This window comes from Ipomoea nil, unplaced genomic scaffold (assembly GCF_001879475.1).
Source record: "Ipomoea nil cultivar Tokyo-kokei standard unplaced genomic scaffold, Asagao_1.1 scaffold1043, whole genome shotgun sequence".
Classification (NCBI taxonomy): Eukaryota; Viridiplantae; Streptophyta; class Magnoliopsida; order Solanales; family Convolvulaceae; genus Ipomoea; species Ipomoea nil.
The window spans coordinates 6,446,787-6,465,294 of record NW_017617471.1 but is presented as its reverse complement, the minus strand read 5'-3'; the positions used below and the strand labels follow the sequence as shown (position 1 = coordinate 6,465,294).

Genomic DNA, 18,508 nt, shown 5'->3' with positions numbered 1-18,508 from the left:
AGGCCATAACCTCGTCTGAGAAGGGCAAGGCGGTTAGCAACGTACGCCCCGGGGATTTGGCTTTTCCCTCCATCCGTTCTCTTAGATTTCGTACCTCTTGTACTAGGTTGGCCACTTCGACCCTTTCCCGGGTCCGATTCCCCGTGGATTCCGTGCTTTCGCCGACTTCAGACTCAGCCGGTTGGGCAGGGTTGCGAAGAGGTTGCTCCACGCGGCGAGTCTCAGTCCTGGCCCTTTTGGTTCGGCTCTTTTCTCGTGCAGCTTGTCGGTCGCGGACGACTAACGGGGCACGACTGGGCTCCCTCCGGCCTAATCGCTCTCTTGCCGACCGACGTCCGACGCTGGGTCCTAGCCGGGAATGAACGGACTGCACCGGCTGGCTTTCTGCCCGTCGGCTCAATTGCCGGTTGTCTGACCTCTGAGGCGGTCGCAACTCGCGTTGCTGCTGGCGAGTGATGGACTGTTCTCTCACTCCTAGACTCGCTTCCGCACAGGCGCGCCCGATTGCGCGCAACTGCTCCGGGGTGAGCAGCACTGGAGGTGCTTGCGGGTTTCTCCGCGGCGTCAGTGGCGGTGTCGTCTCGTTTTCTTGGCTTCGGGCGTTTCTCCTACTCAACTGGTTTCTCAAGTCGGCCTCTCGTCCGTTGTCTTGACGGCTCAACTGTTCCTCGCTTCCTGCCATATCTGGAGTTTGCCTGATTCAACTATGGTTCCTCGGACTCGCCTCACCCAAGAGGACACGTGACTCTTCGTTTCGATCCCCACAGACGGCGCCAGTGATGGTTTCTGGGTTTTCGGGCCCAAGGAGGTCCAACACAACCTTAAGCTGGTGGATACACCTTTCACAAAAGGGTTTGAGTCTTAGTAAAATATGATGCTTAATAGTACTTGTCTATTCCCTCTCCGGGTTCTCGAATCTGCCTCATACAAGGGTGGAGGAGCCCTCTTTATAGTGGCTCCTCCTCTACTGACTTAAAGGCTTATGATGGCCGACTTAAAGATTACATTCAATGTGCCGAGCTATTGGGCAACGTTACGGAATCCGCCAACGGCTCTCTTTGGCTAGTAACTGGCGGACCGAGCCCGGCCTTTAATGCCTCAACGGCTCCTTGTCTTAACTGCGTTGAAGGCTCCCTCAACGGCTCTCTGGACCGAGTCCTGTCCTAGGTCGGGCCTGGGCCGACTCCTCGTCCCCGTTTGGCATTGGGCCGTCCTTCCGGTCTCTGAACTGGGCCTCCCTTTTTGGACCTGGGCCGAGTCCTGGACTCGGCCCATGCATTCTTTCTGGGCCTCTTTTCTTGGGCCGGGGTTCTCACCCCATCATACTACTTTGTAAAGTACAAAAATTAAATTAAACAAAATAAAGGTATAATGACTAAATTGAACAAAACACTATAGTATATGAAACTCATATAGTCATTGGGTATTTTTACCCCCATTTACTCAATTGTTTTTCAGATAAATTCACACATAAGAGGAAGTGGAAAAAATAAGCAACTAGTGGGCGTGCCGGAGTGGTTATCGGGCATGACTAGAAATCATGTGGGCTTTGCCTGCGCAAGTTCGAATCCTGTCGCTCACGTTAAATTTCAATTTCATATATTTTTACTCTAAAATGTACTTATTTTAAGAAAATTATAATAAAATTTATCTTATCGTATGTGAATAAGCCGAATAGTGAAGACTTATGCATTTCATACACGTTTTCTTATACAAATTTACAAAAACTTCATAGAATGTGTAAAAGTTGTTTTCTCAAGTTTTTAAGTACTTTCTTTTTTAAAAAAGAAACTAATAAGTAATATATATCCAATGTGCAATTTAGTCCTGTTTGGTAAATGGCTGATAGCTATCAACTGTTAATTAATTGGGTTAATTAGAGGATATAACTAGTTGATACATTAACTGAAAGATGTTTGGTATAATTTCTTTTTTGAAAAGTTAATTGAAAAGTTACTTTGAACATCTTTTTGAATTTTAACATTTTGAAGTTACAAAAAATTATTTAATCAAACACTTATATTAATTTTTTACGCAAATCAAATAATTAATAGTGGTTAAATAAATTAATATCAGTTGATAGACTAACTATTCTATCAAACAGAGGCTTAAATGCTTAATCAAATGAATTTCCACTTGTATACTCCGTGTGTGTATATTTCGGAACTCGTATATTTTAATGCATTTGTATTCCCGAAACTGATAATGTAGTTATTGAGATGTAATTGGTCAAATGCTTGATACGTTAGTCGGCTGTTACGAGGAAACGAAGGGATAGATTGGAGAAAGCTAAGAAAGAAGATGGGCCAGTACACTACAGTTGTGGTAGGCATATCCTTAAAGCATATTTCACCACCCACCAGCTGGTTTAGTGAAAATTAAGGAAGTTTCGAACCAAATCACACGACGCAAAAGGAGGCGTACGTTGTATGAACGTTTGAAAACGTAGGAGACGGGTCGTCTTCTTCCCCTCTCTCTCTCTCTCTCTCTCTCTCTTTCTAGATGCCTCAAATTTGTTTTCTTCCCCAATATTTCTTCTGCAAATTAATAATAGCCATATAACACCCCACCTTCTAGATCCAATCATGACCTGTACAAAACTTAAGTAGTGGGCCCCATGACTTAATATAATTGGTTGGTCATCTTACTTAAAGGTCATGACTAGAAGTGACAATGTAAAGTTCGAATCTCACTGAAAACATGTATAAAAAAAATATGAAAAGTTTAGATTGAATCCTTTATGCACACATAAATACTAAGATATGACTGGTGCGTTAATTGCGCAACTCGTATTCTACCTCTTAATAATCCTAGAGGTCTTAGGGGCGGAGTCCTGTAGGTGATATTCCCAACTAAGATGCTGATTTCGCAACGCGATGACTCTAAGGGCTCTAAGGATGGGTCCTGTGGGTGATAATCCCAACTAAGTTAATCAGATCTCAGTTATGAATAACTTAGACTGATTTATTTCTAATCTTTTGTTGACTAGTACGTGCGCATAATAGTGATTGCGAATTTTACTCAATATTTGATAAAAAAAAAAAAGAAAAAACTTAACTAGTCGTTTTGCACATATTTTAAGCTATCTTATCTCATTATATATACCCACCACGCACCCACACGGTCTTGGAAGCTTCAATCATCATCCCGTTGGGTTTTCCAAAACCAAGCTAAGGAGACATGGCTTCATCTGCCTCCAGGCCTTATCTTCTTCTCATTCTTCTGCTCCTCCACCTTTCGTCGCAGAAGCATTCAAGATTTGCAGAAGCCAGGCCGTTGATTTCTCTCGCGAACCAAGAAAGCAGTAAGTTTCTTTTGTTTTCTTTAGTTAATTGCTGTATGTATAATTCTATATCCGCCCAGATTGGGAACCTATGTATATATATAGATCGGAGCTGATATAAACCTGGTTGAATTGCAGAATATGCGAAGCTTTTCGCGACGCTTGGGATGGTGTGCAAGTGTTGCGACGGCGCCGAGGTTTCAGACGGAGGAGGAGAAGAAGGGTGTAAAGTTTCATGGTCTGGTTCATGTTCAAAGCTTCAGTGCCTTCCATGGAAACTCAAATGATCCATTTTTGTACAGTCTCATGAGTTTAATTTGTGGTGTCTTTTAATTTGGTGCCAGCCAATCTGCAGATGTATATAATAGATCGAAATCTTGCCTTGTTACTCTGCCCTGCCCTGTATGTTTTATGTGAGGGATTTCTCTGGCTGGGATCCTTAAATTCTCCACAAATTTTCATACTTTTTGTCATCTCTCATCTTCAATTCTTCTCACCCAAAGTTTGTGGTTTCAGAGATCCATACATTTATGTTGTGTTTTGGGGAGAGGTTGGAACTAAATATCTATTTTGTAATATTATAGTTGGAGCAATTTATCACCATAATAATTCAAAGCATACTATGGATCAGATCAGAGTGGTGAATTGCTCTAATTACTATAATTTTTACTATTATTTTGTACATTCAATTTCACTATTTCCCAATGCACTTTTAATCATCCACTTATAAGAAAGAAGAAATACATTACGTTTCAGTAACATTATAGGTTGTCTCGAATTGAATTATGCAATATGTGTTGCTATTGTGGTGGTCAGGTAAATAGAACATTACTTTTGTATCAGAAAATCATAGAATTTGATTTTTTAGACACTTTTCGATTGAGTATGTTGTACGAGGTCGTCCTTTTCTATGCGATTTACAAATTAATATACAGAATTAAGATTTATTTAATGTATACTCTCAAATAATGACTGTGATAAACTATTTTAACATAGAATAATGTTACACACCATTTTCACATAAAATAATGCTACACACCATCTTATAATTTCTCTCCTTATGTAAAATTAATCCGTTCATAACACTAAATACTTATAAATCATATCATGAGTGAAAATGTTAAGAAAAAATTAGAATGGAAAATAGCATTTTATTTTAATATATTTAGTTATTATTTTGCAATTTGCATTGAAGTTACAAATGGTCTCGAGTTAAATTAAGAATTAAGCAATATGTGGTGTCAATATGTGGTTTTCTTAGGTTGCTGCAACGTTAAGGTATATCAAAATCATTAATAGGATGGATTATTTTCTCATGTTTGGTTTGTTATTACATCAAAATCGTCATTAATTCTGACAAATGTTGAAGGGTACTGGAGCCAAACGCAGCCTTAAAGACAAAATGATTAATTAGTGGCGTTTACTTGACCCAGTCAGCGGTAAAGACAACCTAGGGGGGACAAGAATTAGAAAGTGATCACTACGTTAAATTATTGTCCTTTTTAAATAGGTCCTTTTCACATTGCTATTTGCAAATTTGAAGACCAACACTTCAATAATTCACAATTTTATAATAAAAAATAAGAACCTATCGTACAAGATCTTTCTAATGTAATTTATATTTTATGTGTAATTTATAAGCTATTACATAAGATTGAGATTTATTAAATGTATGCATTCGAATAGTGACTATGAATTTCCATTGTTACGCAATAATAATAATAAGTGTACTATCAAGAATACAATTTGTTTTATTTTATACGCAGGAAAACAAAAAGAAGAAATAAATCCCAAAAGCTTAGAATAGTTTTTTTTACCCCAAAAAATATAAATTTTTATTTTTTTATTTTTTATGATTACAATTGAACTTTCTATAGTAATTGCTCCACATAATATGTGGAGCCTTAAATTGGGATAGTACTCAATTGAACATGTAACCTTTCGTTTGACCCGCATGGACAGTTCAACTGGTCATAGGGGTGAAAAGTTAGAAGAATAATCAGGGATTGAATCTCACCAACAACAGTGTGTGAGTGAGCTACCTCAAGTGAGGCTGGCTATCCCACGAGCCTATATATATATATATATATATATATTAAAATTTTAGAAAATGTAACTTTTTAAAAATTTTAAACACAAAAATAAAATTTTAAAAATTTACATTTTTAAAAACTCGTGGGACAAAAATTCTAGGTCCTAACCCGTCTCACCACGGGATGGTTTAGGGCTGACCCGTGGGCTTCGGCCCACCTTGACAACCCTTATCCCCTACTTTCAATGGAAGTGTAAGGTTGTAGATTCCCTTCCTGTAAAGGGTGCACATGATTTTTCTCTCCAATAAAAATCAAACTTTGCTAACGCAATCTACACCCACTCACCTAGGTTGAATATATATTAGAAAATAACAAATATGTTCTAGAGAGTACAATTATCATCATATATCTATATTTTATTAGAATAAGTAAATAATTGTGAAAATACATGTTGTATTACTCAAAATTATAACTCACTTTTTTTTTTCTTTTTCTTTTTGTGTGAATAAATCAAAGTATAACAGAGAGTAAAATAAATAAAATAAAAGGTGAAAAAATATATAGTATTGCTCTTTTATAATGTGCCTTTTACTGCTCTTAAAGGCCGGGGAGCTTATTTATTTCTTTATTTTTTTATAGTAATATGAGAAACATAAAGCTGCTATTCAAGGTTACGTTGTGCATTTAGGCAAGCCTACCTGGCTATCTTGTGATCTTAGATGATAAAAGATCACAATGAAGTAAATCAGTTTAGATCGATTTTGATAATAAAATAATGAGTATTTTGAGCTTGAGACTGGATTATAAAGAGAATAAAATATTAGGTTAGATAGAAATGGGCTATTAATTATATGGTTAATAGTTTGAATAAATGGAGGGATAATAAGGTTAACAATATTTTGCTTGTTCGTAAAATTATTGTTAAACTGAATTTAAAAATAATAATATTTGGTTGACTCGTTATACTGTGACATATTAGGTACAAAAATTATTAAATACATAACATAGGAAGATATATTCCACAATATACAAGCTCAAGTATAGAGAGGTCGTTTCAATATAATTTTTTAATAATTGAAATCTAACACGTTATAAAAGAGTTTTTTGAAAGTAAGGAAGGGGGGTACCCAAGAAAAAAATTACATGGTGGGACTATCTATTTGTTTCCAAACAGGAAGGCCAAATCTGTCTTCTTCTGTGAGGTGCATCAAGCTCTCCGGTTCTGTGTCATGGATTTTAAAACCACTTGATATATCATGAAGCTTGGCTAGGCCGTCTGCCACCCGGTTCTGCTCCCTGGGAATGTATGAAATTATCCAATTTGCAATATTTAAGAGTTCCCGATTGCATGCATGAATAATATTCCTTGCGACGTTGTCCACCGTCCCGTTGCTATTCATTGCCTTGACTATTCTTAGAGAGTCACTTTCGAAGCATACTTTCTCTAGATTTAGAGAGATAGCTAGTTGGATACCTTTGAGGAGTGCCCAGGCTTCCGCAGCGTCGATTGAGCAGGCTCCAACTGAGTAAGAAAAACCTTTAATCCAATTGCCATGCTCATTTCTGATAACTCCACCGCATTTTGCATGCATAGCCGTTGGGCTCAGGGAAGCGTCGGTATTAACTTTTGACCAACCTTGCGGAGGCTTCTTCCATTTGATAAGTTTCCAGTTGCGAATTGATGATCCTGTACCCAATGTGCTTGCTTTGTTGAAGGCATCATTTATTTCCTTGCATTGCATGTGAATCCAATATATTTTCTGATTCAAACTTGGGTTCTCCTCATTGAAAATCCTATCGTTCCTCCATCTCCAAATCCACCATAGGGCGACTGCGAATGTGATTTTGTTGCTCTGGCTACGTCTCTTGCAGTACCAGCCTTCCAAGCCTGCATCCAGCCAGTCCAAGAAGTTTGAGCCGTGGTGTGGTCTACTTGTGTTGGGTAGCAAGTTCTCCCATAGTTGTCTAGCCATCGGGCAGTTGCGGAGGATGTGTTCCGTTGATTCCACTTGGTCATGGCATAGATCACAGCTGGTATTCTCTGTAAATCCTCTCTTGGCTCTATTCTCATTGGACATAATTTTGTTGTGCCTTACTAGCCACATGAAAAATTGCATCTTGCTTGGGACCTTCAATTTCCATATGTTTTTCCATTTGCGCGACTCTGGATACGGCTGTTGATTAGATATAAGGGAGTATGCAGACGAGACACCTGATGAGCTGGGGCCCCAGCCCACCACGTCTTCTCTTTCGCCATCTAGTATGACAAAGGCCGCTAGTTTTTGCAAAGTTTGCATAGGTAGTACGTTTGTTAGCTCTTCCCACTTCCAACCTGTTTCATTGTCCCAGTATTCTGAGACTGGAGCATACAACACTGGTAGCGGTAGGTTTACTGTCACTAGATTGATCAAAGGTTGTTGCTCGATCCATGGCTCCATCCAAAATAACGTGTTTCTGCCGTTTGCGACAATCTTTTTAAGACCTTTCTTGAGGGTAGGTGCTGCATTAAGGACTCCTTTCCAAGCATTGGACATCCCTACCTTTGGTTGCCATGTGTTGGGATCAGGGCTGTGAACTCCATATTTTGCTCTTATTATTTGTGCCCATAGGCCTTCTTCTTCGTGGTGCAACCTCCATCCCAACTTTGCCATAAAGGCTAGATTCATAGTTTCCAAATTTTTGATGCCGAGCCCTCCATACTCTGTGTCCTTGGTAACAGTCTCCCAGGCTACGAGGTTAATCTTCCTTTCTCCATCCTTTCCTCCCCATAGGAAGGTTCTTATTAGTTTCTCCACTTCTTTGAGGACTCCCAGAGGTAACATCGTTGATTGAAGCGCATAAATGGGTATCGCAGATAGGATGGACTGGGCGAGTATTCTCCGACCATGGAAAGCGTTTTCATTTTCCATCTAGCTAGTCTGTTTTGGACCTTATTCACAAGCCCTTGGAACGAATCCTTTTTAATTCTGCCATGTAGAGAGGGGACTCCCAAGTATCTGCCTAGATCATCAGTTCTTGCAATATTGAGAATTCTTTCAATCGACTGCCTTTCGTTCGCAGGAGTGTTCTTCGAAAAATACATTAGGGATTTGTGGAAGTTTACTTTCTGACCTGAGCTTTCACAGAATAGGTCTAGGCAGTTCTTAATCACCTGCGCTTGTTGTGTTGTAGCCTCACCAAATAGTACCATATCATCTGCGAACATGAGATGTGAGATGCTAGGGCCACTTCTAGACACGCTTATTCCTTTCCAAGCTCCTTCTTCAACCTTTTCGTTAATAAGGTGACTTAGGCGTTCAATGCAGAGCACAAACAGTAGCGGTGATATGGGATCCCCTTGGCGGATTCCCCTCGTAGGCTTGAACCATTGTGACCTTTGTCCATTTAGGGTGACAGATAATCTTGTCGAGGCGATACATCCCATAATATTCCTAGTCCAGATCTCGTTGAAGCCTGCAGCCCTGAGAGTGTTCTTCACAAAGCTCCATGACAGCCTATCATAGGCTTTCTCAAAGTCGATTTTGAGGATCATCAGACATGTTCTTCCTTTTTTGTGGTTCGCTGTGTTCAACACTTCTTGGTAGGCAATAATATTGTCTACTATTTGTCTGCCGGGTACGAAACTTGACTGGTTCAAGCCAATCAGCCTCTGGATGGCTGCTTTCAGTCTTGAAGTGAGTGTTTTAGAGATTACCTTGTAGGATACATTGCAGAGGCCTATTGGGCGTAGCTGTTTCGCATTCTCGGGGCTTTGTGTTTTCGGTATAAGTGTTATAACAGTGTCATTACAACCTTCGGTAAGACTCCCAGTATCAAGGTAATTCAACACGAAAGATGTCAGTTTTTCCCCCACAATCGCCCAGTTGTGCTGATAGAAACCGGCATGGTATCCATCCGGCCCTGGAGCTTTGAAGGGGGCCATGTCGAAGCAAGCTTGTTTCACCTCAAGGGCTGTAAAAGGGGCGTTGACAGCGTCCCATTCGTCGTCAAGTAGAACTGGGAAGGCGTTTTTCCATTCAGGTTGCTTTCGGATGGTCGCGTCCTCAGTGTATAGCTCCAAAAGGAAGTTTGTGATGTGGCCAAGTATGGCTTCCTCTGTCTCCAGCCATTCCCCTTGGTTATTCTTTAATTTCGTAATTTTAGAGTGGGCTTTCCTAGTTGCTGTCGCTGCTTGGTAGAACCTAGTGTTCCTGTCACCGGTAGCAATCCAATCTTCACGGGAGCTTTGAAACCAGTAGAGTTCTTCTTGGCTTAGTATTTCTTCCAGTTCTTTTTTGCAGCTTCTTGTCTAGTCTTATTAGGTCCGATCTAGGGCGAGTTTTGAGTGCATTCTGTACTCCTTTGATCCTGGCCAGGACTCTTCGTTTTCTTTGAAAAATATTCCCGAATGAAGTATGGTTCCAGCTTTGTAATTTCTTTGCTAACTCTCTCTTAGCATGTTCCAAGTTGACTTCCACATTCCAATTATTTTTGATGACATTCGCGAAGTCCGGATGTCTGGACCAAGCTGCATATTACTTGAATTCTTTTTGCCTAGTAGCTCTCTGGTTCCCTTTGGTTCTTAACAGTAGAGGCGCATGGTCGGAACTGACTATGGGAAGATGGAGGATAGTTGCGTCCGGAAATAGCGTTCTCCACTCCAAGTTGCATAAGGCACGGTCTAGTCTGGCTGCTTTAAATGAGGTTGCGCTTAGTCCTCTACGCCATGTGAATTGGGAGCCTTCAAACCCCATATCTAATAGACCTTCCTCAAATATCCAATTTCTGAAACCTGCGCAACGTGTAGATGCAAGATTAGTGCTGCCAGAAATTTCATCTAATGTAAGGACCGAATTAAAATCTCCAATTGTTAACCAAGGACCTTGCAGGTTAAGGTTTTCTTGGGACAAGTCCTCAAAGAGGTGTTTTCTAAGGGCATGGTCAGGACTGCCATAAACAAAGGAGAGATTCCACAGAAGTGTGCTATTCTCCTTGATTTCTAGAAGAACAAATTGGGGGTGGGTTCTTGAGATCTGAATTTGGATCTCGTTTTTCCAGAGAACCCATATGCCACCTGAGAAGCCATATGCTTCCACTCTGATCCATTGGTCATAAGTGAGATCGAAGCAGATTTCATCTGCATGAACTCCAGACACGTTAGGTTCGAGGAGACACAGAACACTTGGTTTATACTCTTGCAGGAAAAGCTTAAGGGTGCGACGAAATGATTTGGATGCCGCCCCTTGGCAATTCCACACTAGAACGTTCATTGAGAACTAAAATAAAGGAAGGCTGCTCAATTGAGCAGAGAAGAACTCTTGGCCAGCCTAGCCTGGCCTTGGCTTGACATATCTTCCTCCATAATATCTCCTGGAGCGTCGCAATCGAAGAAATCAGATCCATCGTCTGGTGGAGCTTCAACATAGGTGTTTGCTGTTGGGTGTGATGTCGTTATTCCAGGGTCGATTTGTCGGTGATTGACGGTCATTCTTGTGATTGGTTGTCCTCTTCCTGAACCTTGTACAAGTGTGTGTTCGTCCTCCGCTGCTGCCCTTCTGGGAGTAGACGGCTTGCCTCTTTTTCCTTCTTGACGGGGCTCGTTAAACCTGATATTTGGTAGCCGGCGGGTTGGGGAGAGGAAGTCGTTGGTAGCATCCTGGTCACTGTTTTTCTGAGTATTCTCTTCCAGAGATCCTTCCGGGTGAATCACCTCTGTTCTGTTTCCTGTTGCTGTACTGGATTTTCTGGGGTGGTGCACTGACTTACCATGTCCTCGGTGGTTGTTTACAGGTGGCTGGTTCGTCTTAGGTCTTAAATTCTCCGTTGGGTGGTAAGTGTTTGTCTTTATAATAGTTGGTGAATCTGTCATTGGTAGTTTGCCAGGATTCCTTTGGATGGTGCTACCCTCTTCTTCTCTTTCCTCTTGCTGCTCAGCTTCATCGAGATCGTTAAGGGGTCCAAATCTAGAGTTGAAGTTTTGCCGGTTAGGTGCCCTTGACGAATTTGGATCTTGATTATTTCCAGTTGTACTCTGCCTGTAGTTGGTGTCTCGATATCCGCCTTTTCTGGGTTGTCTTCGTTCTTTCCTTGTTACGAGCATCCATGGCCCAAATCTATCCTTAAGGTGAGCTTTGGCTGCGTTTTTCTGGGCATCATCTACAATTTCCTGGTCATTATCCGTTGTATTACCTGTAGGTGCAACGTCCTCCATAGTCTTTGAAGCAGATTCAGTATGTTGCTGAGCTTCTTGACCACAAGAATCGGACTTGTGTCCATATTTTCCACATTTGAAGCAAATGAGATGGATGCCCTCATACTCCACTGGATACTCTTCGTCCTCGATTGTGAACTTGGCAAGTAGCTGCTTGGTGATATCGATTTCAACACAAATGCGAGCAAATTTTCCGCGGAATGCAAGGCACGTTGTGTCATCGATTTTTATTGTTTTTCCGATCTTGTCACCTAGTTTGATTAACGTATCTTCATCAAAATATTCAATAGGAATGTCCGGAAGTCTTACCCAAACACAAATCTTCCGTGTTTTATTCGTTTGTGGTCTAAAGTTAGGCATCCATTGTTGAACAACCAGGTAGTGATCTTGAATTACCCATGGCCCTTCGCATCTTGCTATGTCGTAATCCCTCTGCAGTTCAAACCTAGCCAAGAAGTAGTCATGTTCTAGATCAATTAGTTCCAACTGACCTTCTGGTTTCCAAAGTGAGCGGAGGCGCCGGATTAGGTAGTTGTATCCGACCGATTTTCCCATGAGTTGGATGATAAGCGTTCTGCGCCATGGCCTTCTGATTCTGATCTTCTCTTCCCTTGTCAGCCTAATTTTGGGGCATTCTGGGTCATCTTGCTCGTCGGAGCCCTCGTCATCTCTAGTATCTTCGTCTGCACCTTCAAGGTCATCCTTCTTGTAGGTCATGAATTTCCGCAGGCTCAGCTTGTAACTTGCAGGTAGGGGTGGGTTCGAGGGATTCGTCTGGTAGCTTCCTTCCTGGTTTTTCATCGTTTCCGGTCCTGTGTCTGCGTTGGGATTTGTGCTTGTCTGAAACGGAGCCTCCGGGGCAGTCATTGTGTGGTGTAGACAGCGGCGTTTCTACCTCGTCACAAGATCTCTTCGACTTCTTGGCCAATCTTGTGTTCATGCTTGAGTCTGGACCCTCCGGCGATTGAGTCGTCGCCGTCGCGTCGATGTCTACGGTGGGCGTTTCTTCTAACATGGTAGCGTTTCTTGGAACGTTTCTTGGAGCGTTTTACACGTTATAAAAGAGTTAATGCTAGAAATGGTCATTTAATAATTTTAAAATATTAAATTTTTTTGCAATTATAATAACATTTAATAAAGAAAATGACAGAAGAAACTTGAATTTCTAATATTACCTATGTAATTTGTAATCATATGAGTAAATTAAATAACAAATGCATGGTCAAAGATTTAAGTTTGTCTAATTAATGGTGGATGCCTAATTATAGGAATTTAAAATAATTAGAAAATGATATTAAATCCTTAATAAAATTAAGACAAGATATCATCATTATTTGAAGAACCGAAACTAATCCAACTAACATGCAGGTTAGATGACCAAATCAATTTTTGATACGTATTTATATTTGGTTAGTAAAAGAGTTAAACCAAATTGGGTTTAATTAAATAACTACTAAACTGATATGATTGACCTATACAACTACTACACCCAGTCATGCCAAGCTCAATTCCACACAACTCTAAGTAAAAATAGTGTAAAATGCACTAACAATACATAAAAATATAAGACTACATACTCTTAAAACTCCTTAAAGACTACTTTTAAAAGATATTTTGGCCCTGTTTTGTAAAATAGTTAGCCTATCATCCAATTTTGACATGTTTGATCACTATTAGTTGTTTGACTTGGTTAAACAATCAATATGAGTGTTTGATTAATTAGCTTTTTGTAGCAGTTTATTGTTCCACAACACTAAAATGCAAAAAGTTGTCCAAAGCAGTGTTTTTTTATTAGTTTTTTAATTTGAGAAAGTCATTTTGTAAATAATTAACTTTCAGTTAATAGCTAATTTACCAAACATCTTTCTACAATCCGCTAATGTTATCAACTAGTCAAACATACTAACTCAATCAGCTAACAATCATAAACTAACAACTATTTACCACCCACCCCTTTGTCAAAATTCAAGTAATCCTCTTTGTTTAGAAGAGTTATTCAAGCAAAAGAGAACTTAGTTTAAAAGAGTTAGTTACATATATTGAAGATGTTTTTTTTTTAAAAAAAAAAAAAAAAAATTATTGACAGAAGATCGTTTATGGTGAATAAAAAGAATTTTTGAATTTCTCTCACCTTCAACTAAATCATCTAGATTAAGTGTGTAACTCAGTCATACTTTTCCCTCTCTTGAATAAATACCACACCAACTCTAGTAGATGAGAATTGAAGATTGTTCTTGATAGTAGTTAGTTGGAAGGTAAGCATTATATTACAAGGATAGCTAAATCTATATATGAAGAAAGACTAGGCATGCATTGAAGTGTAAAGAGACTTGGGTGATAAAGAAAGGCGAAGAGGAGCTGATGAGAGAGAAAATTAATTCCAATAACAACAGAATACGGATTACAGAGAGTATATCCAACTGAAACTCTAAACACTTCTAAGAGATAGGATATAATATAAAGACTAAGTCTAATACCACACATTACTACTATAGACTATACATTATTAATTAATTACAATAATAATAGTAACACTCACAGAGCTGAGAGTCAATTAGATCATGCACATCAGGGGAGAATGTAGGGAGAATACACTATCTACTTTCAAAAAATCTAATGCTTACATAGATGAGAGATAAAAAAGAGAGAAAATTAGGGAGCAACTGCAAGGACCCGGTTAATGGCAGGATGGTGGGACCCAGCTGGAAAAACAACCAAACGTGACAGCCTTGTGTGGCTGTCATGAGTGCACCCAGCAGGCGTGTCAGGTGCGCCTAACCATGATTATTATATTATTTTTTTAATTTTGAAATCAGTTTTTGTTTTTGTTTTTTTCTCTTCCCTTCTACATTCTCTTTCATATTCACTCTTACAATAATCCCTTAATATCCCCAATTGATATTGATGCTCAATTGATATTGATGCTCTTAATGAATGAACGAACCTTGAGCCTAATAATCTAGAAAGTAACATTTATTTTATTAGCTAGCTAGACTAGGGATGGTTCATGGCCGGTTCTAGGTTCTATATATGAAATAATAATTATACCATACCCCATTAAAGCATCATGAAAAGATCAGAAAGAGAAGTTTTGACACCAAGAAAACAAAATAAAAGCATTCCCTTGTAATCGAAAAAAGGCATACTTTTAGAAACCTATAGTTATTGAGAAAATAGATAGTAATACATTGTGTTCATCATGAATAAATTAAGAAATAATGTTATATAAGATAGTCACCTAATTAATTTAAAATTTTTTCTATCTAAATCCTTTAAATTGGTTAACTCTTAATTTAAAAAAAGTTGTCCCTAATCTCTTTAAATTGACAAAAAAGTGAATTAAATTTAAATGCTACATATTCAACAAGTTATCACTAATGTGACTAACATATACGGAGTACCTTTTTATACTTACGTGGATGTTAAGTGTACAAATTCTATAATACACCAAAAAAAAAAAAAAAAAAAAAAAAAAAAAAAAAAAAAAGATAGTTGTCGGTTGTTCGCAAATACAACGAGAACAGCGAACCATGGAAGGTCCAACCTCAAAGACGAAGGTATCTATGGCTTCCATATCTCAAGACAATTATAGCAATTTAAATGGGAGAAGAATTATAGCAATTTAAAGATGGGAAAATGGCACTTTTTATCCCTTTGTTATATACTTATAGCACTTTTTTCCCTTAAATTATTTAAGTGGCAGTTTTTCCTCCTGATATATTAAATGGACATATTTACCCTTAAAACAAATATTTCATTTATTTTTCTTCTCCAACAAATTATAACCACGATTTGAAAAAATAAAATACATTAAGTGTTGAATTTAGAATATTTTAAAAATAAAAAAAATAAAATTTTAAAAGAAAGTTTGAACCAACCGTTCAAATTGGATCCAAAATCGTGAATAGACGGTTCAAAATAAAACTCAAACCGCAATTATATATACTTATATGTGAGAGTCAATATAAATGCGGAAAAAAACATACACTATTTGCAAATATTATAATTCTAATTTAAGCTATTGTTGGTAGTTGTTCTGATTTGAACCTCCGGTTCACGGTTCAGGATCCATTTTTTTCCAGTTCACGATTTTAATAAACGGAGACCCAAATATTGGGTTATGTTATGAATCATAACCGAAATTTTTTAATTTGATTGCTATAGTGTTTGATTCAGTTCGAACCGAACCGTGGTCATCCCTACGTATAAGCAATAATTTGTTGAAGAAGAGAAATAAATAAAATATTTGTTTTAAGGGTAGAAATGTCCATTTAATATTATTAGGAGGAAAAACCGCCACTTCTATAATAATTGAGGGGGCAAATGTGAATGCATAAATAACTCAGGAGGAAAAAGTGCTATAAGCATATAACACAAGGGGAAAAAGTGTCATTTTCCAAGAATTTCAAAAATCTTTTTGAACAGTCATGAATATAATTAGCGAATATATAATGGCTAGTTATACTTGTGTTGTGTTTATGACTAGTGTTTTTTATTTATATTTTCAATTTTTTGTTCAACAATGATTATCCAATTCTTCTAGTGACTAATATCAGACCAAAACACCATTATCTTTGAAAAAGGTAAACTTAAAAGGTTGATTAGTGCCAAATAATCAAGGATAAATTGCTGAGTAGTATATATGTATTTAAATCAACCCATATCAAATAGTCAAGGTTAAAATATTGATTTCAACCAATTAATTACTAATTAAATCAACCCATATAATTCTCTCTCATTTATCCATGGGTGACACCCTTTAATAGGTTAGATATACTATTTAGTTGCACCTTCGCCTGTTTGATATCTTTTATGTTTATCCTTCACTTTGGTATTGCTATATATGAGCCGTAGAAACTTCATATCTGGATTCTGGATTGCATAGATAGATTAGGGTGGAAATCATCTTAATTATTATTGCACATACATACATAGTTTGCCCAAGAAGGGCATGCATAACATAATTTACGTTCATAATCAACCCAAGAAACTTGTTTTCAGTTCATGCATGCATATCACCAATCCAGCAACTAATTAATAAAACCCATTTTTGCAGGTGATTTATTCAACCCGAGGCTGCACTCATGGCAGGGTATATGCTGCAAAACACAAAAAAACACAAATCAATCTTCAGTATGTGTATATAGAACCAACGATGGAAAAGGTATATAAAGAAAGTGTTTTGACCAATCAATCTAAAATCTTTTTTTAGTAGTCATGGGGGTTGATTCCCGGCCACTAAAAACCTGGAGAGTCATTAGGAAACTTTAATTAACCCTCAGAATTAATGAAAACTCATTGTGCACAAGAAGAACTTGGAGAGTCATTAGGAAACTTTAACCCTTCAAGGGCGTTTGGTTGAAGGGAATTTAAATTCCCTTCCCACTTAATTCCCACCTAATTCCAAAGGCCACAAAATTCCCTTGTTTGGTTGAAAGGAATTGCAATTCCATGGAATTAAAATCCCATGTCACCCTTGGGATTTTAGGAAGAAAAAAAAATAGTGATGAGTCAAAATTACCCCTTCCTTTTTTAACCTAAAATTTATGTCTAACAATAACAATGGACATTTTTAACTTTATACTACTTATTCTCTTTCAATTCCCATGTATACCAAACATTGGAATTGAAATTCCCAGTAATTCTATTCCTGTAAACCAAACACTGAAATTTAAATTCCCACATTATTCCCAGTAATTCATCTCCCATGGAATTACAATTCCTTTCCCACGTAATTCCCCCTCTCCAACCAAACGTCATGTCAGAGTTAGTGAAGACTCATTGTGCACAAGAAAAGGGACTGAGACACAAAGTTTAAGTCAACCGTTATATCGTGCACCCCAAAACGACGTCGTTTTTTATGTTAAGATTTTATGTGTATTATGTTAATAGTTTATGTGTATTATGTATTATGTTAGATTATGCGTACTATGTTCTGAGTTTATGATGTGCATTTTGGTATGAGTTTATGTACATCCGAAACATGGTATTTTAAAAAAAAAATTAGAAGTTAACAACACAAAAAATGGAATTTAAAAAAAAAAAAAAATCAGATGCAAAACAACGTCTGGCCATTGTGCGCCTGGTGTACGATATAATTTGTCAGTTTAAGTGGAACGGGCGGGTAAAGTCGTTGGATTGTGGGTTTCGACCCACCCACCCGGTCCTGCTCCTATTAGTTTGGTCTAAGTTGGGAAATCTAATGTATCAAAATTAAAAAAGAAAGTGATGATGAGGGTGAAACTCACGTCCGCATTTGTAGCCGATGGGGCGGTTGGCGAGGTTGCAGCGCTTGGGGATGGTAATGCCGGCTTCGGGCTTCACGCCGGAGCTCTTGGCCATGTCGGAGAAGAGGACGGCGCAGAGGCAGCCCGGGTTCTGGCTGAACTTCTTCACCTGAAAGCAGCAGCTGCTGGAAACCGCCGCCTTCGCGTCCTGCGCCGCCGCCGCACACGGCAGCAGCTTTATGGCCTCGTCGTCTGGAGATGAGTCCCCGCATGGCCCCGCCGCTTCCACGCTCACTGCTCCTAGAACACACACCATAACAAGAAAACCAACAAAAACCTTCAATGGTGCCTCCATTTTTAATCTTTAGATATATATATCACACTCTACACCGCACTGATATGATCTGTTCTCAAATCGCTCGTATTTATACTGAAAAAAATGGCCTAAAAGAATCATTGTTTTGGGCACTAAGTCGTAATGGATAGAGCACTCGAGAAATCACATTACTTTTATTAGCACCATATCCTTAGCATTTTTTGGGGTGGATTTCTATTTTATTTTGGTATGCTCTAGATGCAATTATTTGGATGATAATTCTTTCTAAAACGTTGAACTCCAACCCTAAGGGCCTCCCATGCACACCTCGGTCTGACAGAGCATTTGGGAGATGTAAATCATGGTAACTCAACTGAACATGAATCACAATTATGATAAGTCATGGATGATAATTGATTAGTGGGATGGGAAAAGTTACCAAAATAAAATGCTAACGGG

General features: G+C 38.5%; 1 protein-coding gene, 1 long non-coding RNA gene and 1 other non-coding gene across 3 annotated transcripts; 2 read left to right on the top strand and 1 right to left on the bottom strand.

Annotated features, from left to right (window-relative positions):
* The first annotated feature begins 1,500 nt into the window (after positions 1 to 1,500).
* TRNAS-AGA lies at positions 1,501 to 1,582 on the top strand. The gene has a single exon. It is a non-coding gene; the product is annotated as a tRNA-Ser (tRNA).
* Positions 1,583 to 3,051: 1,469 nt separating this feature from the next.
* Positions 3,052 to 3,981, top strand: LOC109180865. Its single transcript, XR_002054129.1, has 2 exons — positions 3,052 to 3,304; positions 3,422 to 3,981. It is a non-coding gene; the product is annotated as an uncharacterized LOC109180865 (long non-coding RNA).
* A 12,413-nt stretch (positions 3,982 to 16,394) lies between these two features.
* Positions 16,395 to 18,151, bottom strand: LOC109181021. The gene is made up of 2 exons (XM_019330770.1): positions 17,755 to 18,151; positions 16,395 to 16,605 (listed from the first exon to the last, which is right to left on the bottom strand). The coding sequence occupies exons 1-2, from the start codon at positions 18,086 to 18,088 to the stop codon at positions 16,589 to 16,591; spliced, it is 351 nt and encodes a 116-aa protein (XP_019186315.1). The 5' UTR covers positions 18,089 to 18,151; the 3' UTR covers positions 16,395 to 16,588.
* Positions 18,152 to 18,508: the final 357 nt, after the last annotated feature.

Coding starts and splice junctions, on each gene's coding strand:
- LOC109181021 (XM_019330770.1), bottom strand. CDS start 18,088: ATGGAGGCACCATTGAAGGTTTTTGTTGGTTTTCTTGTTATGGTGTGT.